This window comes from Bacidia gigantensis (genome assembly GCF_019456465.1).
Source record: "Bacidia gigantensis strain McMullin 20006 chromosome Unknown contig_245, whole genome shotgun sequence".
Classification (NCBI taxonomy): domain Eukaryota; kingdom Fungi; phylum Ascomycota; class Lecanoromycetes; order Lecanorales; family Ramalinaceae; genus Bacidia; species Bacidia gigantensis.
The window spans coordinates 208328-233437 of record NW_025408601.1 but is presented as its reverse complement, the minus strand read 5'-3'; the positions used below and the strand labels follow the sequence as shown (position 1 = coordinate 233437).

General features: G+C 48.8%; 7 protein-coding genes across 7 annotated transcripts; 3 read left to right on the top strand and 4 right to left on the bottom strand.

The window, feature by feature from the left end:
- Positions 1-142: 142 nt before the first annotated feature.
- KY384_005167 (uncharacterized protein) lies at positions 143-1588 on the bottom strand (the record flags this gene model as incomplete). Its single annotated transcript, XM_044813668.1, has 3 exons — positions 143-907; positions 957-1336; positions 1414-1588. 3 exons carry the CDS (start codon positions 1586-1588, stop codon positions 143-145), a joined length of 1320 nt encoding a protein of 439 aa, XP_044668969.1.
- A 712-nt stretch (positions 1589-2300) lies between these two features.
- On the bottom strand, positions 2301-4095 carry SEC61 (translocon subunit; the record flags this gene model as incomplete). Its single annotated transcript, XM_044813667.1, has 6 exons — positions 2301-2376; positions 2429-2598; positions 2656-3760; positions 3859-3915; positions 4015-4030; positions 4086-4095. 6 exons carry the CDS (start codon positions 4093-4095, stop codon positions 2301-2303), a joined length of 1434 nt encoding a protein of 477 aa, XP_044668968.1.
- A 447-nt stretch (positions 4096-4542) lies between these two features.
- Positions 4543-5845, top strand: KY384_005165 (uncharacterized protein; the record flags this gene model as incomplete). The annotated part of the gene is made up of 2 exons (XM_044813666.1): positions 4543-5618; positions 5731-5845. 2 exons carry the CDS (start codon positions 4543-4545, stop codon positions 5843-5845), a joined length of 1191 nt encoding a protein of 396 aa, XP_044668967.1.
- Positions 5846-6044: 199 nt separating this feature from the next.
- KY384_005164 (uncharacterized protein) lies at positions 6045-10435 on the bottom strand (the record flags this gene model as incomplete). The annotated part of the gene is made up of 3 exons (XM_044813665.1): positions 6045-9046; positions 9104-9877; positions 9925-10435. The coding sequence occupies 3 exons, from the start codon at positions 10433-10435 to the stop codon at positions 6045-6047; spliced, it is 4287 nt and encodes a 1428-aa protein (XP_044668966.1).
- Positions 10436-11085: 650 nt separating this feature from the next.
- KY384_005163 (uncharacterized protein) lies at positions 11086-12336 on the bottom strand (the record flags this gene model as incomplete). Its single annotated transcript, XM_044813664.1, has 1 exon — positions 11086-12336. The coding sequence occupies one exon, from the start codon at positions 12334-12336 to the stop codon at positions 11086-11088; it is 1251 nt and encodes a 416-aa protein (XP_044668965.1).
- A 284-nt stretch (positions 12337-12620) lies between these two features.
- KY384_005162 (uncharacterized protein) lies at positions 12621-15372 on the top strand (the record flags this gene model as incomplete). Its single annotated transcript, XM_044813663.1, has 3 exons — positions 12621-13664; positions 13717-14067; positions 14395-15372. The coding sequence occupies 3 exons, from the start codon at positions 12621-12623 to the stop codon at positions 15370-15372; spliced, it is 2373 nt and encodes a 790-aa protein (XP_044668964.1).
- A 1154-nt stretch (positions 15373-16526) lies between these two features.
- On the top strand, positions 16527-18727 carry KY384_005161 (uncharacterized protein; the record flags this gene model as incomplete). Its single annotated transcript, XM_044813662.1, has 6 exons — positions 16527-16721; positions 16775-16811; positions 16860-16956; positions 17200-17292; positions 17339-17433; positions 17481-18727. 6 exons carry the CDS (start codon positions 16527-16529, stop codon positions 18725-18727), a joined length of 1764 nt encoding a protein of 587 aa, XP_044668963.1.
- Between the last annotated feature and the right edge of the window lie 6383 nt (positions 18728-25110).

Below are 25110 nucleotides of genomic sequence, written 5' to 3'. Positions count from 1 at the left end.
TCCTGCAGGAAGTATCATCCACGGGCAGCAAGTGTGAAGAAAAGAACATGCAGGTGTGAAGAATTGTTTTGAGGGCTTTCTTCTCGTAATGTATCATTTAGCACTCATGAAGGCTATGTCTTGTCTTTCATCATCATCTATATCAAGCATATGCAAGAGTGTTGTTGTCCGTCAGAGTCAAAACCTCATTTAGAACAACCTCTCCTCCAACGACTGCAGGGCCAGTCACAACAGGATTCCCCGTAGGCTTGTTATCATTAATATCCTCTTCTCCTTTCTGAGCCTTCATTTTCAATTCTAAACAGCCCAACGGAGGTCCCAAATGACTTGGCGCGTTGGGATGGAGCCCTCGATTGGAATAATCCAAGGGGTTGGTTTGGCAAACTGCTCCTGCAACTTCAGGTGCTGTATGAGCGAAGATGATGCGAGCACGGGTGAAGATCCGTAGGCTGTTGAGCTGCGAAGCACTGAGTGTTGCCTTGTTAGAGCCCGTGGAGTTGTCGTAAGTGTAGACCAGTCTGACGTCTCGAACACCAAGCGTGTTCTTTGGCATAGATCCGTTCTTCAGCGACTGTAATTTTCGATCGTGCATATATTTATGAAAGGACCCTGAAAGGTGCGATTCATTGTCTGCGACCAGCCTGCTCAGCGTATTCGGCAAAGCAATGATGATGGTTGGCGCGACGCCTTTGAACGCAGATGCGTAAGTTGCTTGCGGTCCGCACACTGATGTGAGAGCAAGAGAAGCGTTCGCGTACATTGCTGCGAGAAAGACAGTCAAAGGATAGATGTCAGTCAGCGGCGCGAGCGAAATCACCGTATCCAGTGGTGTCAAATGGTGCTGTAATGTTGCTGCATACGAACGAGGAAGTACGGCAAGCTGGCCGCTCACTGCTGCGACGATGTTCTTCTAAAGCATCAGCTTGATCGTTATAGAGATAGGGCAGATGACAAACCTCTTGTGCGTATTTCACAATCTCAACTCCCTTTTCACCCTTTGTCACGATGAGAACATCCGTGTCCTTGGATCCAGTCTCTTCACCAGGAAGATCGGAATCATCCTTCGCCTCTTCGATGATCTCATGCCACACTGCGACGCCAGCATTGCCACCCTCTCCCTCCGGCACTTCATGCCAATCCATATGCCTACTTGTCCTAGCAACGACCCAGACCACCTGCTTCAACCCGCCATAGAGCTTGACAAGTTCAGTAAGAGGCACAGACCCAGCACCCACAAGAATAGTATCAGCTTCCGCCTTCTTGAGAACAGTAGCCAGATCCTCCACACTATCCTGCGTCGGAACCAAAATAGGCGTAAGGCCATAGAACGCGCAAGCTTCACAGCATCTCATCAGCACACTGCTCTCAATACCACACAAACCATCGAATACAAGGAATAAGCAACTAACTCACCAAAAAGCGCCACCAAAAACTCCACAGAATTACTCAAATGCACCACCACCCTCCCTGCCCCTTTCCCCTTCAAATACCCCCCTATCGCCTTCACCTCCCCACTCAGTCCCTCAAACCCATACTCCACGACCCCCTCCCGTCCCTCAATCACCTTAACAGTCCCCGCCCTAGTCATCGTACTCGCAACACCCTCAGCCTCCGCGCCCCCAGCCCTCTGCCCCGTAGGCTGGCCCCCTCATCCAGCGGATTCGGATTAACCGCCCTCCTCCACACATCCCTCAAATTACCATTTCTCCCGCGTGCCCATTTCGGAGATCCAGCGTCCTTGACATTGAGGCCTGAGCGGAGGGGGTAGGAGTGCGGGACGTCGAGGGCGCGGTAGGTGGCGGAGAAGCCGGGGTGGCGGACGGGAGAGGGGGCAGATTGGCGGGCTAGGAGGAGAGGGTGGATGTCGGGGTCGGGGGTGAAGAAGGCGGGGTAGATGAAGACAGCGGTTAGGAGGATGAGGAGAATGGTGGTTGTGGCGGACCAGGAGGAGAGGCCGGCCGTGAGGTGGGCGTCGAGGGATTGGAGGAGGTTGGGCATTGTGAGGTGTAATTGTAGGTGCGGAAGTCACGCAGCTGACGAGGAGAAGGATGGGGATGTGCGGTTGCAGGTATAAGCTGAGCGTGACGGATATGGATTATGGAGTCTCAGGTTTTGCCGCGCGCGCACTGCGTTTGGATGGTCCAAAACGAGGCGGCATTTTTTTGAACGAGGGGTTTCTATAAGATAAAGTCTAGGAAAGAGAGGTATGTGCGAGGCTTGACGGTCCAAGATGTCTAGATACTCGTTTTGAATTTACATGAGGCTTTTCCTACAAGGTCGCGACTTGGACTAACAAACATCTAGCTCATGATCATCCCCTTCAATCCTGCCATATCTCCTTCTTTCGCAGCGATTTCGAAATACCCGTAGATGATGCTATGACTTCCTGTCAGTATCTTCAAGGGAGAATGGCAGAAGGATAACCTACGTGACAGCCAGCAAGATTCCGGTTCCAGATCCCAAAGCGCCAATCAGATCGCTCGTCACAGACAACGCACCAATGATCGCACCGCCAAATGAAGCAGCGGTAGGAATGACTCGCTTGAGCTCTTTGTACATGCTCTGCTCTCTATGCCCGGCCATGACGAGTCCTTGCTCCTGTAGACAGTGTGAGTATATTGAAGACGAGGACTATGAACTGCTAGAAAGACTCACCTTCAATTGTTTTGCAACATCCCTTGGCGCGCTTCCGGATACTTCGATCCAAGTCTTTGAGAACAAAGCACAGGCAGTCATGATGAAGACAACGTAGATAGCGGCGTGCACTGGATCCAGTAAAGCAGCCTTGAGATCGTTCGGTGGCGACATGTAGTATGCGACTCCACTAGCGGCGAATAGCTGTGAGGATCCTCCCTCTTTAGGTTCCCATACTCCAAGCAATTTGACGAGCAAATTGTCCGAGAATCGAGAGAACAGCATTTGGCTGATGAGGAAGAAGTTGGAGGCTAAAGCAGACTGAAGCATGATGGGCATGTTGGAAGTGTAGAAGAGTCGAATCGGGTAAGATCCGCGCATTCCACGCTGTTTCGAAGATTTGACAGGGATCTCAACTCGGAAACCTTGTAGGTATATGACAGCGGCGAAGATGACCACAGTAGCCAGAAGGTTCATGATATTGGGTAAATTCTGGCGGAAAAATGCTTCTCGTAGTGCGACTTGCTTATTGGGCCAGGTGAGAAGTAGGTGGAAGAGTGCGATGACTGCGCCCTCAAACTCTGGACCACGGCCGGTGTTGATCGTCGTTGGTGAGAAAGCTTTCCATATGATCGATTCACAGATGTTGGTCGCAATGAAGAGAGATATTCCTGAGCCAAGACCATAGCCTTTCTGTAGTAGCTCATCGAGGAGGATGACAATGAGACCGGCGATAATCAATTGCACAATTAAGAGAACGCAGATTCCAGCACCAAGCTCTGACGGTGGGCCGTATAGTCCAGTGAGTACATACACACAAGCTTGGCCAAATGAAAGGATGATGGCAAAAAGCTTTTGCGCCGTCTGGTAGAGCTCTCGGTCGACCTTCAGGTCTAGGTTGACATCGATCAAGTGGGTTCCTGCCAGTAATTGGAAAACCATGCCAGAGGAAATGATTGGTGTAATTCCTAGCTCCATTAAAGTCCCTCTGTTGCTCGCCAACATCATTCTGAGCCAGAACATAGGATCGCTCGAATCGGAGGATACGATGCCATATAAGGGCATCTGGCTCATAACCAAGAAGATGAGGAGAGTGAGGCCTGTCCACATTGCCTTTTGATTGAATCTGCCTTGCAAGTCAACGCTGATCTGACTAATGACCTGATACAATCCTCCTCGGCGCCGCGCATATAGACTCATATTTTTTGAATGGAGTGAACGTACGGTGCTTTCGTCTCCGGCGAGGCGACTTCGGGGAGGAAAGGAGCGAAGGGTTTTATTCTATAGGTTCAGGCCAAGTCAGTAGTGTCCTTTTGACGTATGATCTGTAGACTGCAGTGAAGGCTCGAAAAGGGTAATTCGTCCAAAAGGGAAGCATACAGATCCAGGAAGCGAACTGCAATTATTCAGGTCAGCAAACAGCATCCTTCAGGGGGCTCGTCGATACTCACGACCACTCATGTTGAAGTCGGTGCCGTGCAACGGGCTTCCAAAGGCGGGGACTCAAATGGGGGGGGCGGAGAAGTCTGCGAATTCCACCTTTCAATCAAATCCCCTGGTCAAGCTTTGGGAAAGTTGTTCAGAGCTGACTTCTCCAAACATTCAAACTTTTGGTTCAGGACACATTTCGCTACACGCTAAAACTGCGGCTGCTAACCCGAAATGAATCTCGCTATGTGGATATATCAAATATCCCCTTTTGGAACAATTTTTCAATATCAACGCCTCAATGCCTCGGCATCCCCTTCGTACCACAGAATTTCATTTTACAATCATCATGTGGTCTCAGACCGTTCAATTGCTATCTAAGCCTCGTCCTGCTCACTTCATACCATTCCTACATCTCCCTCCTTGACACCACACCCACCACAACCCGCACCAATCTCACCACCAGAACACAATCCCAACATGCCCTTCAATACAGAGCTCACGCGCCGCCTCGGCATCAAAGTCCCCATAGTCCAAGGCGGCATGCAATGGGTCGGCACCGCGCCCCTCGCCTCCGCCGTCTCCAACGCCGGCGCCCTGGGCATCCTAACCGCGCTTACACAACCCACGCCCTCCGCCCTACGCTCCGAGATCCAAAAAACCCGCTCCTTAACCACTTCCCCCTTCGGCGTAAACCTCACCCTCCTTCCCGCGCTCCAACCTCCGGACTACCCGGCCTACGCCAACGTGATTCTCTCCGAGGGCATCAAGATCGTCGAAACAGCAGGCAACAACCCGGGGTCAATAATCAAGCAATTGAAAGCAGGCGATCCATCGATCATAATCCTGCACAAATGCACGACAATCCGCCACGCCAAAGCGGCGATAAAGCTCGGCGTGGATTTCCTCTCCATCGACGGCTTCGAATGCGCCGGCCACGTCGGCGAAAGCGACATCACGAACTTCATCCTGCTATCCCGCGCGCGACAATCCATCACCGTCCCATTCATTGCTTCGGGAGGGTTTGCGGACGGACAGGGATTAGCGGCTGCGCTGGCATTGGGCGCCGAGGGCATTAATATGGGAACGAGGTTCATGTGTACGATTGAGGCGCCGATTCATGAGAATGTGAAAAGGGCGATTGTGGGTGCGGAAGAGGGGGATACGGAGCTTGTGATGCGGAGATGGAGGAATACGACGAGGTTGTTTTCGAATGGGATGGCGAGGGAGGCGAGGAGGGTAGAGGGGGAGAGCAAGGAGGGGAAGTTTGAGGAGATTGCCGGGTTTGTGAGTGGGAAGAAGGGGAGGGAGGTTTTTGTGGGGGGCGATACCGAGTTTGGGGTGTGGACGGCTGGGCAGGTTGTTGGGCTCATTCATGATGTACCGAGTTGTGGGGAGTTGGTAGGGAGGATTGAGAGGGAGGCGGAGGAGAGGATTGAGCGGTTGGGGAGGTTGAGGGTTGAGACGAAAGGGGAGGGAGTTGTGGAGAGTCACATGAATAATCCAACGGCGGAGGTTTGGGGGTTGGAAAGCCGAAATTATGAATTGCTGTCTATGTATGACATAATGCTGAGATGGACCATAATCATCATCACTAGCTAAAGAAATTGCTTTTGAAAACATTGGAAAATTCTCGACCTCTATGCCAATCCTCTATCCTCCCAAAAGATCCCTCAGGGCCACATATATAAGACCCGTCCTTCTGACCAATGTGCAGACTCTTCTGCGTGATACCTTGCCTGTCTCTCATCCACTCCTCACCGCCTCGGAGGAGGTGGGGTAGTACATGTTTCCCTGATATCAGTGTGAATACAAACCATGAAAGTGTAGCTCGAATCTGTATCAAGCTAGGCCAGCTGGCCGATACAAAATAAGCGGGAAGATGATCGCCTAGACAGCTCGATCTGATTGCCGAAGATCGTTCTGTGTTTAGTCCATCATCTACCGCATTGTATAATTTAGCGATTTCCGTTATCTCGACCTTATTCATATTCGGTAGCGAAATCCAAATCCAGATCGACATCGAAGTCGTAGTCGGATGGCCAACTACCATAATCGTCGTCGTCAGCTTTTGTAGAATGAGCTTCTTCATTGTGTCCCTCCACGTCATCCAATAAAGAATCCATGTCTTCACGTCCTCTTCGGGCGGCAACCACTTTGCCACTCACTTTCAACCCGGACGCAATGTCATTGACGGTAGTGCGATATGTACCGATTCCCTTGGAACGAGCTTTGATCTCCGCAAGCTCAAGGCCTGCTATATGCCAGATCATATTTGTTTGGTGAAATCTCTTGAAAGCGATTAGAGCTTTCAAATAGGGCCAATCTAAGGACTGGCCGCGTGCATGTTCTCTGGCCCAATTTTGAATTGTGGGAGAGAATGAGATGATAGAGTCGGGTGGAATGGGAGCTATGTCACAGAACATTTGTCGGCATGATATCACTGCGGCTCTAAACCTCTCTCCCGTGTCCTCTGCGGGGGCGCCGAGTTTTTGTTTGTCAGAGTCCTTTAGTCTTGTATTTCTTTTCCACGTATCCATGATAAGCTCTAGTTCATTACCCACGTGTCTCAAAGTGTCGGAAAAGCCTGCCTCATCTTTGCTATCCTCGATCCTTTCCTCGTACGCGGCCAAGAGGTCCTGATCGCGTGTATGTGCGTTACTGAACTTTTGGTCGAACGTCTTCAGAGCATCTTCACTTGCCTTTCTCGCTACTGTAAACATTAGGTGGTCTATAAAGTGCTTGTTAGAATTTGCAGGATCGAGACTTTTGTATGCTGGCCTCTTGAGAGTCTTTTTCAGACCTTTGGATTTCAGATACTGTGACCATTTTGCCTCGGAGAAAATGAAACCGCCTTTACCGCTATCAACTAACAAACCAAGCAAGTTGGCAATTTCGATAGCTTCTGGACTATTGATGCATTTTCTTTGATAGCATAGGCTCTGATGGTAGTTGGAGCAAGTCCCCAGTAGACTAGGCTGAAGATTGAATTCGAATCCGTGCGTGATGAAGTTCGTGGTAAATTGCTGTCTATTATCCAAAAAGTCTGCCACCGATTTGGAATCCTTTTCAATACCAAATACCTCTAGCGGGGTGGGTGCCGGAACTTCGGCGTTGTGGAAAGGCTCAACGAGTCTGGAGTCCCAGCAAATCCAGCACTTGTCACCGTCGTAGTCCCCACCCGACAGTTTGCTGGCCAAGGAGGTTTCTCCTTTCGAGGAGAAGACAATGACGTCGCGACAAGATCGCAACTCAGGCTTGAAAACAGCATGTACCTTTTGAACGTCAGATGGCAAGTACGCCGGAGACCGAGAAACCAAGACGTCCAGGTCATCAAGGTCGTTAAGGCCTGATTTTGCGTTGGGGAAAGGGCTTGAAAAACAGAGATGGATCTCGTTCTCCTCTAGTACTGCCAACGGATCGGCTATAATGTATGCATACGTGGATGACGGAACCTCTATTTTCATTCTCTGCTCTAATTGGAGACGGTATCTTCTGATAGCATCGAACAATTGGTCCCTAAGGTAACGGCATTCTTTAGGGTCAAACCCGTGATCGATGAACCAATTGATAATCTCTGAAGGAGAGACCGGCAAGCCACCAAGGAAGGCGAGGGCGTCAGCGGCTGTGTTGTCCACACTTGCGCGACTATGCTGTTGGTTCCAATATTTGACAGAGAGAGGTGAGTCCATAGAGGCTTGAAGCTCGCCGACAGCTGTGGAAAGATCTGCTTCGAGCATATCTTCGAGTATGCGTACAGCAACACCTCGATCTTGAAGTATGAGCATGAGAGAGATGCTTAGACTACTAGGCCGGAGAGGCTTTACGAATTCGTTAATTTCAAAAGTGAACTTAGCCCGTGGTCTGCTGAAAATGTCTTTCGGGTTGATGCCGAATTTCGACTGTGATTCCGTGACTTCGATCCACTTCTCGTCCTTGCGGCTTGGATCGAGATCGACCATCCACATTCCTTTTGCGCTGCCAAACCGACCTTGGAATGCAGCAGGAGTGTAGTCAAGACCAAGATACTCAACAACGTCGCTAGCAGCTCCTTTGGACAGCCTTGCACATCCGTCATTCATTGAAGGAGCGTTACTAAGTGGCGGTGCTTTGGACGTCTTGGAGCGATCATTCGTCAGCCTTCGAGGCTCTGGATTGTCAGCGCGAGTATCGTATTCCGAATAGATTTGATTTGGACTGAGTTCAATTGTTGGGGTGGTCTTGCTCACAGCCAATTGAAGCCGTGAAAATAGCTTCAGCGCTGCATGATCGCGATTCGTTTTAGCGTGCATGAACCAGTCCAGCAATTTCTCCACCGACAACATTTCATGATTAGGCAACCGAGGATCCAGCTCACCATTGAGTGGGCCGGTTCTGAAGCCCTGTCCATCCTCAGCAAACATATATATCTTAAAGCGATCGTCCGAGAAGCTTTGTAGCCCCTTTTTCTTGCTTGCTGCGCCATCTTCTTTTGGGAAGAAAGCGCGCCAGGTTCGCCCAAGAAGCCTATGTTTAGTCTCCACCAACCACTGAATGAGAGCGCTCTTAGAAGTTTCCGCGTCTTTGCTAAGCTCTTCAGGCAGGCTCGCACGCATGAATCCTGGAAAGCTTACAGTACAGAAGCGCCCACTACCAAATTCTCTCACAACTCGACATGAGGGTTCCATCCTAAAGGCATTCAGCTTGAAGGACAGCAGCGGACCCTTGATATCTTTGTTGAATCTCAATTTTCCGCTAAGAGCCAAGCGGTCAGATTGTTGTCCCGCCGCCTCCCACGCAAGGAGACTGGATTTTTCAGGCATACTGGCTCCCTGGGCTTTGACTACCTTGGCCATTAAGGCCCAGAAAATCGGGTAGTCTGAGATCTCTTTCTGTAAATCGGGACCAAATGCATGAAGATCGACTTTACTCCTTTGGCACACTCTGAGTAACTCATAAGTCTGGCGAAATGGAAGGGATGCAAATTTTCTTGGTAATGATTCCCCTTACTGCTGTTAGCCTTGCTATCGACTGAAAGCCATCGTTAAATGACGAAGCCTACCGAACGGAGGATGGTTGTGAAGGCGGGAAAGGATTGTTTCTTTTAGGCCACTGGGTTTAGGAGGCGAAGCAGCTGTATTGGACGAAACGTCCCTTATGTCGACATCTGTGAGACTTGACGTAGCCTCTATTGTATTTAGTTGCCGACTAGATTGTTTTACTGCCTGAATAGTCATGTCACTATCACCCCCAGGCGAAAAGTCGAATGACGATCTTTTCGAGTCGTTAGAGTATACTGTGGAGAAAGAAGTCTGAGGTGAGGTGAATGTCGAGGCCAGGTTGCTGGGTGTTGTCTCCGAGGAAGCAGCTGATATATCGCTTTTAAAGGAAACCAGGGGGCTTTGATCATCGACCGTCTCGACCGCCTCGCTTATGTAGTGCTGATTTCTACTTGTAGAACGGCGCTTGTTTGAGTCTTGAGGGGCATCTTGACTCTTTGGCAGTGGTTCAAAGCGTCTTTTCCTTCCATCCGGCGGGAGCATCGACCCATTATTTCCTGTGTCTGAAGTACTATTGCCGGACCGAATTGCCTTCAACGGAGAAGTAGGAGGAGTCTGGAATGCCTCTGTGTGAGCATTGTCTTCAGATTCGTGCGATATAATTTTGTTGGCTGGACCTGAAGCGACGACTTTAGTAACGTCGAGATTCACGAAATCGGACTCGTCAGCCGGATACTCGTCACTTGATGAGGTAGGCGGATTCGGCGCGCTTTTTGAACGAGACCACAACGTGATGGAAGTCTGGCGTAATCCAGGAGCGGGTTTTCCAGCATTGGCTTAAAATGTCAGCTCAGGTTGCCTGCATTCTCGAGGTCAAACTTACGCTTCGCCTTTTTAATGGGATCCTTGTTCCCACTTTCCTCTATTGATGGCATGATAGTCGGGACTGTTATGTAGGACGCTCCCCTTTTAAGTTTGTCGGCGACTTCGTTCAGCTTCTGTAGCAAGCATTGCTTCAGAGTTTGGTTGTTGTCATCTGTGAGTTCATTTCGTCGTTTCAAAAACTCGCGGTTGACGCTGCTATCTTTCGAGCTTCGAGTAGGGATTACATCAGCCTCTGCTCTTGGCTTGAAGACCCAATCCGCAACAATGGCTGGAGCATGTCGCTCGAATTGAGCCAAGGCATAGTCCAGTGCGGCTGCTTCATTGCCCTTCCTCCAGAAGAGATATTGAATACACCCATGTATCTTATCATCAAGAGATGTAGGATCCCTCTTGGATGGACTCCACGAATTGTCACGGGCCGCAAATCGCATTCCCCATCTTGCAGATAAGGATTGCTTCAATCTCGTGATGCCGTCATCCTCCTTGAGCGGAGTTTTGATTTGCTGCATGTGCGCTCAACATAGGATAACGCAGCTAGTCCTGCAGAGCAAGGGCAGGCTCTTGCCATTCGAAGGCGTCAATGTGATACGTAGAAAAGTGAGAACCAAATGATCGTTTGGGGTTGGGAGGTAGCCTTGCGATATATAGCTTCAAGAAGAATTAACAGTGTTGCAGCACATCTAGGAAAGGACGCTGAGGGCCAATTGACGTCTGACCATATCTCTTGAGCTTCTGCAATGCCCCGATGGGCAAGCAGATAGTCACCAGGCTTGCATAGTGCTGATAAGGAGGTTTGCGACTCGTCACATTTTGGAAGAGCCAAGCAAACAACCCAGCTGTTCTCACCCGCGTCATTTCGGCACGGACCGTTGACTGTCAGTCCCACACGGGCGAGGGGGCCCTGAACCGCTGAGGAGAGCACCCTTCCATCTGATAGCGAGGTTTGCGTACGTGGAGACCAGTCTGATTGTTGGAGTAAGGTCTCATTGAGAATTGTCTGCGTCTCGGCTAGGCTAATGCATGTATGCCTCAGGCAGAATATGTTCAGCGTCTTTTAGAACCCTTTCGCCAATTTCGCCGCGCTAAGAATGCAGATTCAATGATAAAGCGCAAGTAGACTATAGCAAACACGCAGTTCCAAGAGCTGATACCACCGCATCTACCACTTCTTCGCCTCCATTCCATCAGGTGGAGTCGTCTCCACCTTTCCTTTACTCACTTCACCCCAATTCGTGCTCAGGGCAGTCCCATTGCTTTCCTGATAGCTCTTCATCATTGCACGCCTGGTGTCATCACTCGCACCTTTGTATAGAGTCTTGAAAAAGCCATTCACAGGATCACCCTCTTCGTCATCAATTCCACCATCATCGTGTCCATCCTCATCATCCTTCTTTGGCTTTTTTGTGAGGTCACTTGCAACTTTGTCCCAATCCTTTGGCCCGGACTTCGAGGAAGTCGGATACGCAGGCGCTGGCGCTGGTAAATGAGGGTGGCGCGATAGGACAGCTCGTTTGAGGCCATCTTCTACTGGATCTGGCTCTGTCGTCGGCTCGTCTGTATGAATACCCTCGAGGTTGGCCCATTTGCGTCCCGTCTCTTCTTTCATTAGCGTGAATTCAGCTTTAGTTGTCATGATCTTGTGTGTAGATTTCGAAGGGTCGATGGTGGAAAACAAAGGATCGATAGAGAGGTTGTAGTCGGAACCATTTGGTAAGGGAAATGATATATCGAGCGACGAGGACTTGATGTCGACTACAGCTTTATCTTTTGGAATGCCTTTCGCAAAGAGGCTGACGATGACTGCGTCATTCGATTGATACCATTCATGACGGATTTTATTGGGCGGTGTCTGCACTCCACCATTTTGTGAAGTATAAGTGTTTGCGGGCGTGCCAGTAGAAGCTGCGTTGGAATTTGATTGAGAGCTCGATGCCTCATTTGAATTCGTCCCAGGCTTTTGAGACTGCACAGTTGGTATTTCCACATCCGGAAACTCTGTGACAGAAGGTTTTTTTCGGTCATCGTCTTCTGGCAGCCCTTTCAGCTTTCCAGCTACCTTCATTTCCCATATGGCAGCGCTCTTCTCTTTCATATCTAGTTTCCTGACCCACTCCAAGCACTCTCCTGAATCAGCCCATCGCTCCAGCCCAAACAGGGCGATTGCACGCCGGAGCTGTGCTTGAGCAATGAGTTCTCGCTTTGCACGCTTTTTGGCGAGAATAACCGCTAATTCAGCATCCTTAAGTGAGCTTGAGTGATCTGAAGGAGATATGCGGGTGTACGCTATAGATCTTTTTATGTAATAGTCAACGGCAGTCGGATTTTGCTTCAGGGCGTCGGAGTAGTGAGAAACGGCGGCGGTGAAGTCACCGTTTGCCAGTGCATCGGAGCCACGCTTCGCTTGATCCATGATCAGAGATTTGCAGGATCAGAATTGAAGTCTGCGTTGCCCATGTCTTAAATATTTGTGGGACGGTGTCACGGGCATATTGAAAGCTTCTCAGTTGTTGTAGGTCTAGGCTGAAGCTCCACGCTTATCCCCGCTTATCGCCGGGGGGTATGTGTCGAAGTCACGTATTTTTCAAATTGTTTGCTTATGCTTGAGAGCCCCTTCGCGGAATCCCAGAGATGCTTGAGTCTAAGACCAAACAAACAGGCATTTATTGAAGCGTTTTGCTCCGCAATGAGCCCGCTATGGGTAATACCGACTCTAAGCAAGCCCTTAAGCAAGGCATCTTCCGGCTCTCATCTAGCGACCCGATAGCAGCCAATGACCCATATTGGAGAGGTTTCTACGACTTCCCGGTCTCAGCTGATGATATCTTCTCGCTATTCACCATTACCGATATCCGAAGGGCCCGCGATGCCTCCTTGAAGAACGTAGAGACCCTGCTTCTCAGTCTTACCACCCGCCTCTTCTTGCTCAAGCAGCACAGGAACTTTCCCAATTCCGACGTCGCTCCAGAAAAACATGCTCTCAATTGCATTCGAGTCTTGACTAGAATACTGCCTTTCATCTACGAAGATGAGAAACTTGAAGTATGGGAGGATGCTATTTTCTGGGAGAAAAGAAGACGGAGGAAGACGGATAGTCAGAGTGAGGTTTTGTTCCAGGACCCAACCCAAGAGAAGAATGAGGAAACTGAAGTCGAAGACTACGAGGACATTAGACCGCTGGGAGAAGAGTTGATAGATACCTTGATAGATCTTCTCTTCTTTGTTGGTTTCACGGTGCCTACGACCGATCGGTCCAGGAACAAAGTCACGTATGCTATCTGGCAGCCGGGAATAGGATGCACGACCGCCATGAACGCATCAAAGGAAATGGAAAGCAATCGTACCGAAGTCATGAGACTGCTACTCACCTTGACAAGCAAATCTTTATACCAACCTCCACACGTGCTACCCACCAAGGGCGTCAGGGCGCTGACATATCTCGCAGCATGTCCAGACAAGCAGATAGTTCTATCGCTGTTGTGCTCGCAACTCAATACAGTTCTCAACTACAATGCGGCAAGCTGGAGAGTTCCGTATGATCATGTAGTGTACAAAGACCCCAAACAGCTCCTGGTTACTTACTCCCTCGAAATCTTGCTTACAATCATCGTGTATCCGTTGCCCGAGAACAGTAAAGGCATCGTTCCCAAGAATTATTTTCGCCATTTCCTTGGCAGGCTACATAGGTTGCAAGACTTTGAATTCATCGCTGATGGTATAGCAAGGGCCTTAAACCAGCCAGTGAGATTATTGCATATTCTCCGGGCGACAGGCTTTGCTGATACACTGTTAGTTGCAAGTCACCGCGTCCTATCTTCCAGGAAGCCAAAAGCCGTTGAGTTGGGCTCCTGAAATGATTATGCTTTTTTGGGAGACGCTACAATGTAACAAACGATTTCGCTCTTTTATCATCGACGGCAAACGACACGAGTACATGATCTTGATGTTATTTTACGCATTTGAATATAGATTTGATGCAGCGAAGCAAGGCGTTGTGCGTATGTGTGCTTTTGTCCTCCAGACTTTGAGCACCGAAGTCAACTTTGCAAAGCTCCTTAATGAGGAGCTTGAGGGGCAAGATTCATTGCCACCCATCATAAGAGTACCGGACTTTCAAGACTCTTATGCAGACTTTCTCATCATTGTAAGGGATTGGATCGAACTACAATAGCCCGAGGCTGACTTGACAGTCGATACACAACCTAATAACATCAAGTAAAGGAAACTTCGATGCAATATACCCCTCGCTACTTGCGACCATCAACAACGTCGCCCCATACATCGAACGTCTCTCACCTCAGGCGTGCTCGAAGCTGTTACAGCTTTACTCGTCCATGTCCTCGCCAAGCTTTCTGCTCGCTAACGAGACGAATCATACTCTCCTCACATCGTTGCTTGATTCTTTAAATGCCATTCTAGAGCATCAGTATAGTAGTAGGCCAACTTCATATCCTCTTGAATGCGTCGGTAGCTTATGGACTGCCCAGATAATCGTGTATTGACTCAAGGCATCTTCAAGTATAGGAAGAAGTTTGAGGCGTTGCGCACTTTCACGTTGGAGAGCGGGCAGGAAGAAATAGAAAGATTGGAGCAACGAAAGAAGGAAGCAGCTGCCTTGTCACAACCTACAAGCCCTACACGCCACTCGCGAAACAGTTCAGTCGATAGCTTGCGAAGTCCGCCTGCAGCTCGTTCCCCTGCTCTGAGTGACGTCCCAGAAAATGGAGCCTTTGCGATTGGGGACGACGAGGACTCGGACAATGAGACGCATACCACGCCGCCGACGCCACCACAGTCATCACCATCACCTCACACATCTCGGACAACTTCCATTTCTTCAACTGGGGAGCCGCTACCAGCTCAATTGCGCGGCATGTCTGAAAAAGCTCGCGGAAAGATGCCAGCAGGTCAGCCATCCTTCTCTCGTCAGAACAGCTCAACATCCATTTCCTCCTACCAACTGAACCCAACTACCCCGACGACTCCTGGCATATTTGCGCCCACGCCTTCGTGGATCGATACATGGCTGCCAACATTGCCTTTGCACACAATACTTACTCTTCTGTCCTATCCCTCACCTCCTAAAGAATTGCCGTCGACCATCGATCAAATACCACCTCGAACGCACTTCTTCGAATGGACGCCACTCTCTCTAGGCTGGTATGAGAGCCTTCTGTGGGGCTTCATCTTCCAAGCTGAGATGGTTGTGCAAAATGGCACAGTTGGAGTATGGAATGGAAGTGGGATTAGATTATTCAAAGTACAACAAGAGGCTGCCAGAGGGCCTAGTCTGATGAAGCCGATGGGAGCAGTGGACGCGGTGGGTACCCGCCTTGTCAGTGGTATTGGAAACCTGAGGTTGAGGGGAGGAGGGGCAGGCGGCGGGAGTGTCACAGGCAACGCCGAGGAGGATCGGAGACACTCGAGGTCTGGTACCAGGGACGTTTGACGTGTACTTATGGAAAGAAATCCGTGACGAATATGAACGGCTCCTGACATCGATTCCACGCACAAGGACGACCCCCTTCTGCTGCTCACCATGTCTCCCGAAAGACTTGACTGTTGGTTACCTAGCTCTGTGAGAGACCTATTGACACAGCCATAGCATTACTTAGAAATTCACTAAACCTTGGCGAGGCATCCCCCAATCGCTAACTCATTAAACCAGATTCCCGCTTGGGCTCCACTGGCCACGTCCTTCCACATATCTTCCGACTCCTATGCTTAGGTGAGGCTTCTTTTAAGCCATCTTCTACACCACTGATGCCCCTAGTGTTGCAACGGGACGGACCAGCCGTGCAGTAGCGTCAGGGGCTGATTCTCCGATTGTTTTGAAGGGGCTGCAATAGTCCTCGAACCATGACACCCTCACGTTCGACCCCGCACGCTCGAAATGACAGAACGTCAGACCTATCTGCTTGAACCAAGAATCAGAGATGACAGAATGATCATGATAACATAAATAGACAGCAGCCCCCAATGCTCAGGACAACGTCTAGCATAGTTGTCACTGGAGCTGTTTCTACAGGGTCAAGGTGATAAGGTCTAGATCCTAGATCCAATTGTCGGAGCTTTTCAGACTGTGACAGCACGGACGAGATAGGCAAGACGGGAGGCGAACCATCCTTAAATATGCCTGTTGCAGCAGGAAATGCTGGAGGATGTACGAATGCTGGCTGAAGGTGAAACGAAGCATCTGGTAGGCCGGACCCGCACCAATCAGGCCACTGCCAGGCCTCAAAGATCAAGTCGGACCCCACAACCGCACCATGGACTTCTCACAAGATACATCGCAGGTGTGTACCATGTTAAGACCTACCGCTCACAAAGTCTAGATACGAGCATCAGCGCTTCGAGGCTCTTCGGCCATGGAAACTTACGTGCTCCCCTCGGCGGGGGAACCGATGGACCGAGACCATGCAAGCCATACATAATACCGATCCCGCCCTCTTCATTGTACCTTCTGCAAGTCAGGAGGTCGCAAGTGGCTGAGTGCCACTGCTGCTTATGTATATCGCACGTTACGATTGGTGGAGGATGCCAGTCTGTGATCGAAGATGAGCAAATGAGTCTACCACACCAGCCGGAACATCCTGCTTCATCATGCTTCCAGTCATCAGCTTCGACGAAATTGCTTATGAGACGGCGCATTACCATGAGAGTCGCCAGGTCTCCATAGTCGCAGGCATCTCGATCCTCTATGGAGTCACAGTGATTGTTGTACTTCTTCGTATGATTTCGAGAAGAATACAAGGGCTCAAGCTCGGATGGGATGACTATACCATTGCACTCGGCACGGTAGGTGCATAACGGCCAAAGTATCAAGTATGGCAATGACGTGAAGTCTGTAGATCATCACTGGGTCGATGTGTGGAATAATACTCCAAGGTAAGTTGTCCTCATGTTAGCCCGTAAAGCATCGTTCATTCTTTGCAGCTGTCCGTCTTGGGCTAGGGAAGCACATCTTAGCTGCTGGCAAAACCAAGGCCATCAAGGTCGCGAGGCTGCTCTATGTCTTCGAGGTCGTGTACCCGTCTGGCTGCTCCTTGTCAAAACTAGCGATTCTCTTTCTTTACAACACTTTGTTCGGTACTAAAAGTAATCGAAAATTTGTGATAGCTGTACGGACCCTAGCTGGCCTTTGGATCAGCCTTTCCATCGTTGGGCTTCTATGTACCGCTTTTCAGTGCTGGCCTGTCCGACTGGCATGGGAGTCAAATCACGCAACAGGCTGCTTGAATTTGGAGATTCTGGTCTTCACATTGACGACATACAGCGTTATTCTAAATGTTGCAACGCTTGCGCTACCACTACCGCTAGTGTGGAAATTGAAGCTCTCGCCAAAGAAAAAGCTCGGTGTAGCGCTTCTGTTTGTTCTTGGAGGAGGGTGAGTGATCTCACTCAACAATTTTCAGTGTCCGGCTAAATCTTTTCACTAGTGACGTAGCTATCTGCATCGTACGGACTGTTGTGACACGCAATATCACTACTTCGAAAGTGGACTTCACTTGTATGTAGCAGTTGCACGCATATGAACGTGGCATTAATTCAGGACAGGGTTTCAGGTAGAAAACACAGTACTAGCAGTTACGGAGGTCATGATTGGAATCGTTTGCGCTTGTATACCAACGCTTCGTCCGGTCATCTTGCGAGTCCGGAGCTCATTCAGTCGCCCAAGCAAGCCTTCAGAGCCAGGCGAGAGCGAGTGGACAGTCCCGTTTGTAATGCTATTCTCGAAGAAGAGTCGACCCACAAGCAGTTCGGGACAGACTGCCCTCTTGGGTTCAGGTTGGTACGGTGATGAGAAACCAGAGAAGAATCCGTCACTACCGAAAGATGCTAAAGAGAACATTGAAAAGCATCGTGGTCATGCTGAGGGGGAGCAGGCAATCACCACGCAAAGTCCGACATTAAACTTAAGCGGCAATTGGAAAGGTTCACACAGCGTATCGCCAGTGGTACCCTCAGCTTGCCCCTCTCCACTCATAATACAAAGGAGCCATAAGAGCGTACGATCTTCAATCAAGTCGATGATTGGACGAAATCTAGTCCATTCTGGCTATCCTGACGATGCATACTGCCGGCTCATGGAGCCTCGATCTCGACCTTGCCCTCAAGAGCCACTACCATCATTGCCACCACTGGTGTCACCCGTAGCCACAGACAGAAACATGGCCTTCATGACCCGCATGTCCGGCCTAAGTCTCGACACCAGCCCTGCAATGCTCCAACAAGCCGTCTACGGCGCCTCTCATCCCCCAAGCCCCCGAAGTAAGCAAACAAGCCCCACTCTAATCGGCAACCCCACCTCTGCAGAAACGACAAAATACAAGAACAGCACAATACGAACGCCAACCACGAGCCTCGACACTGCAGTAGAGCGGAGTCCCGATATCCCCTGCGGCCTGCGGCGACCAGGGCAGACACTCCCAACAATACCGAGCTCTGACAATCTGCCACGGAGTAGCCAATTGACCACTTCGCCGACGTCAAGACAGGGCTCGAAAGGGAGGAAAGCCCCCAGATATGTGAGGAGCCCGCTTATGGATCCGGAGAATAAAATTAGGCAGGGGAGTCCGAGGATGGTGGCTATCAAGACGCCTACGAGAGGTCAGAGTCTGAAATCGAGTGCGTCGCTCAGGAATGCAGGGTGGGAAGGTGCGAAGCCGCCGATGCCTGGCGGAGGGGTGGCTGAGAAGCAGGTCAGGTATCACGACGATGTCAAGCGGCCTGTGAGAGCGATGACGAAAATGGTGAATGATAAGCCCCTGCCTGAACCACCACCGTGGTGGGAGGAGGGATAGTGCGAGAGATTGTTGCTGGACGATGATCTTTAGCAATGAAACTGATTATCTTGACGTGTGGCCTAACAAGATTTTGGTCCCACTTGCTTCTTGCCCTACATCGCCTAGACGCAGGAACGCCCACGCCTTAAGTTCCCTATCCCAACCCTGCCATCGCACCCTGGACTCTGCTTCTACCAAGTGAGAACGATGACTTTGTGAGGGTGATGAGATTGCTTCAATGCGAGAGAATTAAGATTTCAATGCCACTAGATATGTACCATATGGTGAATCCACACCGACGTGGCCAATCCCTGAATCTTACATCTCGTCACACCTTATTCACCCCGATTTAGTCTATTTCACATCATCTCTCTTTAAAGATTTCTACACGAGCTAACCCCCTCACACGATAATTTTCGCTTTTTCATATTCGTATCTTTGGCAGCGCAACCTATATATGTACATGTCTCAGGTACATTCGGCCAGGGAGGTATCACTAGCAGCTGAAGCTGCGACAGGACGCCCAATGATTGTTCATGGTCTTCAAACCCCAGTTTCAAGATGTACCTGATAGGGCTTAAAGATGTTTATGTAGGCCTAGAGTTAGTGCCTTGCGGGCAATATCTAGAAATCAAGAAGGGGTATCTTATTCATCCCGAGTCATCAACAAATACGAGGACAGGATACATAGCCATTATGCCATACCTAGGTCATGGGGAAGGGGATTACAGTAGCGTCAGTCTGGAATGACTTCTCTGATGCGTGACTCGATAGCTGTCTACAGTTCTTCGATGTATCGTTTGGAGAATGAAATTACGACTTTCTCCAGGCATTTCGCATGATTCGTTACTTTCTCAGATTGAGGAGCACGAGGAAGAATCTAACAAGAGCCAGCCGGAGTATGAATATGGAACAATGATGTTGTGGCCCACGTTAAATTCAATGTCGATCGCGTGAGTGGCTGGGATGATGTCGGCGGCGGGCTTCAGCTTTCCTAGTCTACTACGAGAAGAGAGAATGCCCGCCGAAACTTCACGGTCTGCCGTTTGATGGTACTCATCGCGTTAGCCTATAACGCAGTAGGCGATTAGGTGAACAAGTAGAGGTACTGTTTCAGTCTCGATGCAGCCAAGACGAAGCCTCCTGGGAGCTTTAAGCAGGAATTGTGGTAGATGCGTCGTTTCTAGAGATGTGGGCTCCCGTTGTTCGTTGTCCACCATCTACCATCTCAATGGTGGTGACGTTTCGATACAGACAGACCGAAAGTGGAGGCTGTAAGCGACACCATCACCCCAGCGTATTTGACCAAGATTGCGTTGAGGATAATGCGGCACATCTGTTCATTAGCGTCCTGAAGGGATATATGTTGACAAAGCGGTCACCGTAAGTTGCAGCCAGCATAAATGGGTCGATGTGCCCTGTCACTTCGACGAGTGCCAACTCCTTTTGAAGCTGTGCTACCATTGACTTCATTGCACCAGCGATGTTGGCTGGCTTGGTCATCTTAGAGGCACCAGCAAAGACGGGTATTGCGCGATAGGTCCCACCTAAGCCTGCTGCAGAGACGAAGCCCATGACAGCCAGACAGATAGCATCTATCTCCACGAATCTTGCTGAAAGTGCGGGGAATTGGAGAATGCCGATGGTTGCCTTTCTCAAAAGCAATTCCAGTGATAGTATACGTGGGATTCCTCATTCTTCAGCTCGTGATTGCAATGGACGTGGTCTCGAGTAGTGCAGTCTTCGATCCAAAGTTCATTATCGTCTTTCTGACTTTGCCAACATCATACCATCCACAAGTAGTGGCAAATTCCAGGCCAGTCACAAGCGGATTCAACACAATATAAATTCATCTTATTGTGAGTTTTGGGATCGAAAAGTTCCGGCAGGAAAAATGGGCATTCTTGCAACCCAGAATTTCGTGGAAAATCAGTTGACTTATTAAGGACGTGACACGCAGCTCGCTGTGGAGAACTATTCACCGTTACCATCGTGATTTCCATCGTTGGCCTCAGGAATGATACAAAATCTGGGCCATAGTAACTTCAGCACGTTGCCTATCTTGTCACCCAAATCTATCTCGTGAACCAGTGCTTCCGGAATTTTGATCTCGACGCTTATCAATGACATGTTATACCTGCACCAAATGTCTATGTCGATTGGTTGTAAGTATGAAAGTAAATCTGCTTTTTGATTTCTGAAGTCAGGTAAGAACTAGACGGATTTGAAGCTTGTGGTGATATCTATAGATATGTATAATTGCACTGTGTTTTAGTGATTATTCAAGCGGTATAGAAGAATGAGGAGCTTGATGGGCCTTTGTTGCCCTTTACAAATTGCAGAAAAAGTTGAGATGGTCAAATTGAAGGTAAGAATAAGTTCTAGCAAGACTTGAGGATTTTTTCTGATCTGTACTATGGGAGGCACTGTGTAATACCGATGGCATAGACACTGCGCCATGGTAATAGAAGAAGGGGACGTGACCTGACTGCGAGCTGGTATCATGTTGATCGCTGAAAATTTCAGATGTCGTGGGGGTTCGTAAACTCCAGATTACTAATTAGTACAGCGTCTTTTGGGATGCTCCAATCAGACACGACTCCAGTGCTATTTTGCAGCGTTTCTGATTTGAGGATCTTACTGTCCTTGTGAAAACGCTCTGCTTTCGACATCAGGTTGACCAAATACGCAGTATATTGCAGTATATCGTACGCCTCGTGATGACGACTTTCGAAAGCCTCATGGGCTGACTGAGTGTGCAGTAAGAGCTGTTTTTATTTCTATCCAACGAGATGTCGAGCAAAGCGCTTCACGATGTATTAGCTCAGTGGTGAATACACTCATTCAAAGTACTTTGGTAGTCTTTGGTCGCTTATAGATGCTCTTTCTTTTGGCCTAGCCTGCTCTTTGAGCTCATGTGTAGATAAGGGCACTGAATGCCTTCGTGTATTCACCTTCTCGATAGCTTTCGTAGCATCCACGTTCACTACTCATTGGCTTGGGTTATGCTTGGAGAAGGTGCTATGAAGACTTCGAAGGTGAGTACGGCTTTACTTCCTTGCGTGAGTCACGGGCCTTCCAATTTATCCCGTATGTGCTCCCAAAGTCGTGTCCAGATCTCTTCCTACGAGGAATTTTCCTGCTAGTCCTGCTTCTTCAGGCTGACGGGGGCTCTAAGTCAGATCTGCGTCGATTTAGCTTGTCATCATTCAAGACCATGCTTAGTCGGCTTTGCTCTCCTTTGCAGGCCGACCTAAAATACTTTCGGAACGTAGCCACCTGGAGTTTCTCGGCTGTTATAATCTTCAATCTTTTGCGAAAGTCCTAGAACATAGATATCCGAACACCTCATCTAAACTTGCGGTAGGGCTCAGACAGGTCGCCGTCCCGGACTCCAAGCATGTAGGCTCTCTCCCTTAACGAAATATGGTGATGGCTTTGACGATTTTGTACTCGTCTTTACTCCGCAGGAGCTTTTGTTTATAAGTTTGTAGGGCTCCTCAACAGAGACAAGGTTGAATACCCATTGCTTTTCACAACAGGGTAGAAACGGCTCGATCATAGGCACAATGAATTGGAAATGCGTCCTTCTTCGGCTTTGGTTTATCTTCATAGTAGGAGTCGCCTACGCAATTCCAGATCTTTATCACCTCCGCCATTATGTCCACCTTTGGCTTTTTGATGCTCATCTGAGATATCGGCTGAGTTGAAGAGCCTGCTGGTCATCGAGTGTCCACCGTGAGTCTATATATTTGAGTATCTTTTCTACCCTCAATCCTCAGGCCAGCATTAAAACCTTTCGCTGAGACTTTGCCAGAGTCAAGAGTTATGACCGACAGGCTCGAGCTCTATCAAATCTGGGTTGGGCCTATTCATATTCGTAGATAGACGAACTTTAAAAGTTATTCATACCTCGCCAAACGTGTTCGTATCTGTCGGGCCCACTGGTTGACACAAATTCTGGTATTCACAACTAGATTGAAAGATCCAGGTCTCGGATCTGGATCGAAGATGCAAGCTATGACAGCTTGTATTGTTTTAGGACTTACTGACCGAGAGCAGAAGTCCTGAATTCAAGAGCGTTGGGGTCCAGACACCAACGCATTGTGAATTACTGCAGCAATTTAGGCACAAGGTCGTTCTCTGAACGCCAAAATGTTTGCGTTCTTTTTGAGTAATATCGCCAAATTGAAAATGTATTCAGCACTGTTCAGGAAAGTCCTTCGAAGAGGCGGTATGAAAGCTCATCGGGTATCTTTGGTCGTAATCAAGGCCTTTGTAAATGAAGGCGTGGCGTTTATGTTACTGTGACCGAAATAACAATTGACTTCGGGATCGAGAGGGCCAATGGCCTCAGATTTCGGCCAAGCTTCCTGAGGGACGATTTCCAGAAGACAACAGATCTGTTTTTAGTTCCTTACACCAAGCTGAACGATCTCGGATTTTCTCATGCATAAATCCAGTCTGCTCAAGAGCCTTCGGGCACATCCTAATCAGTATTCTGTCTGATGCTCTCTGATTCTATACCCACGTGCTTAAACAAATGGTATTGAATCATATCGCCCAAGTCATCACAGATAGTGGGAGCTTGACTGAGTCTTTGATAAATGTGAGAAAGATAATGTGCAGTAGCTCTTCAAACGTCAATGAATAGTGTGAATAGATATATACGACGAGAAAGTTCCAAGCATCTGGCAAGAGACTGTCTGCTTCAGAATAATCAGCTTTCAATACTCTCATTTTAAAAACACTCTGAATTTCTTAGTTGACTCGCTATAGCCGTCAGCAGCTCCTGCAGTCAGAAAGACCCTCAACTCTCGTTACCACCTCTAGATCCGTATGCAAATTTGCACCAAAGCAGACAACGAGCACAACATGTAGAAAATTGAAATTTCATCAGGTCCAAGACCTATGAATGGAAGTTATAGAATAGAAAGATCGCTCTCAAATATAAATAGTGATGCAATGGGTGTGTTAAAGAGCGTACTTCACAGTAGGGCATCGAACACGTTGAGAGTCTGACCTCGAATAGGACATAGAACATGATACGCTACATCAAGAAGACCATGTTTCAGGAGATCGTTGTCCAGATACCCTTGGAATCGCATATGAAAGACTTGGCAATAAGTCCCAGGAGCTCCCCTCTGATTTGACAAGCACTTTTCCTGCTATATGCTTAAGAAAAAGCGCAACAGGATTGCCTTCTCAGATGGACCTGGACCCCTTCCGGTAGTAGAATCGGACTCAGTGTGCCACCATACCTTTTATCGCGCAGACCGAAATTATTCCTTGCACATCTTGTAAAATATCCCATTGTCCATGTTGCGCTTGATGTGGGTGAACATCTCCCTTCAGCAGATGTAGATAGGTGCGTCGGTATTGCTTCATTACTTGCCATATTTGTTTCACTCGTTCGACCGGCGGTCTCTTACATCATTCAACACACGCCGTACGGCCTAAAAAGTCCAAACTCCAAACATCAAACGCCATTCCATGCACGCGTTGTTAGGACCAGCCTAACAAGAAGCATATTTCTGACCGCTCTGGTATAGAGTCGAAAGTGGAGGGCCCAAAGCTTAATGTGCCAGCCAATGTCAAGAAGAACATTCGATCTTCCAAGTTGATTTATTATTGCGAGAAATGGTGATCGCGTCGGACGAAACCGCCAGCAGCTGGTAGCGTGAGCTAGAACCCCCTCTACACCCTTTTAAAGTATTTGTGAACACAACGAAAGTTTTTTTGACAATTTGTGTCGAAAGAACATTAGATGGGAATAGCAATTTGAGAAATTGGACCGATCAAGACTTTAATCGCAGCTAGTATCGATCAATGATCTTCACGAGAAAAGAGAGTAGACTTCAGACTTTGTTGTAACGTGCATATGGAAGCTCACCGCTGTCGGAACAGATTGCAGAGGTTACGAGTTGCTTGAGGAATCCACCGATCAAGGTGCTATCCTTGTGCATGGTGCACTGTATGAAAACATGAGCACTCGGGGACTCCCTAAATCAATTCTAGAAGCTCTGAACGCTGACGTAGAATGGTTGATACATATCCGAGTGAGTAAAGACAGCAGGAAATAGGCAAAAGAACTCTTGTTCCAAGAGTCTCTTGGCAGTCGATTCGATGACCGACGTATTGAGCGAGTCCTTTGGCGTCATCAAAGAGTGACAGATGATGTTTTCACTAATTGGTTTGCCAGAATGCTATGTCTTTCCATTATGTTCAGTGCACCCTCATCAGGAACTTTCTGCTAGGCGCATAAAAGTGTTCCAGGGAAACCTTGCAATAGAGCTATCACAGACCATAAATGTAACCTCGAATCGTAGACTCGTCATCCACCTCTCAAGAGCTTCTGACAACGCTAATGGCCACCCACAGGCGCGTGAGTTCAAAGCTGA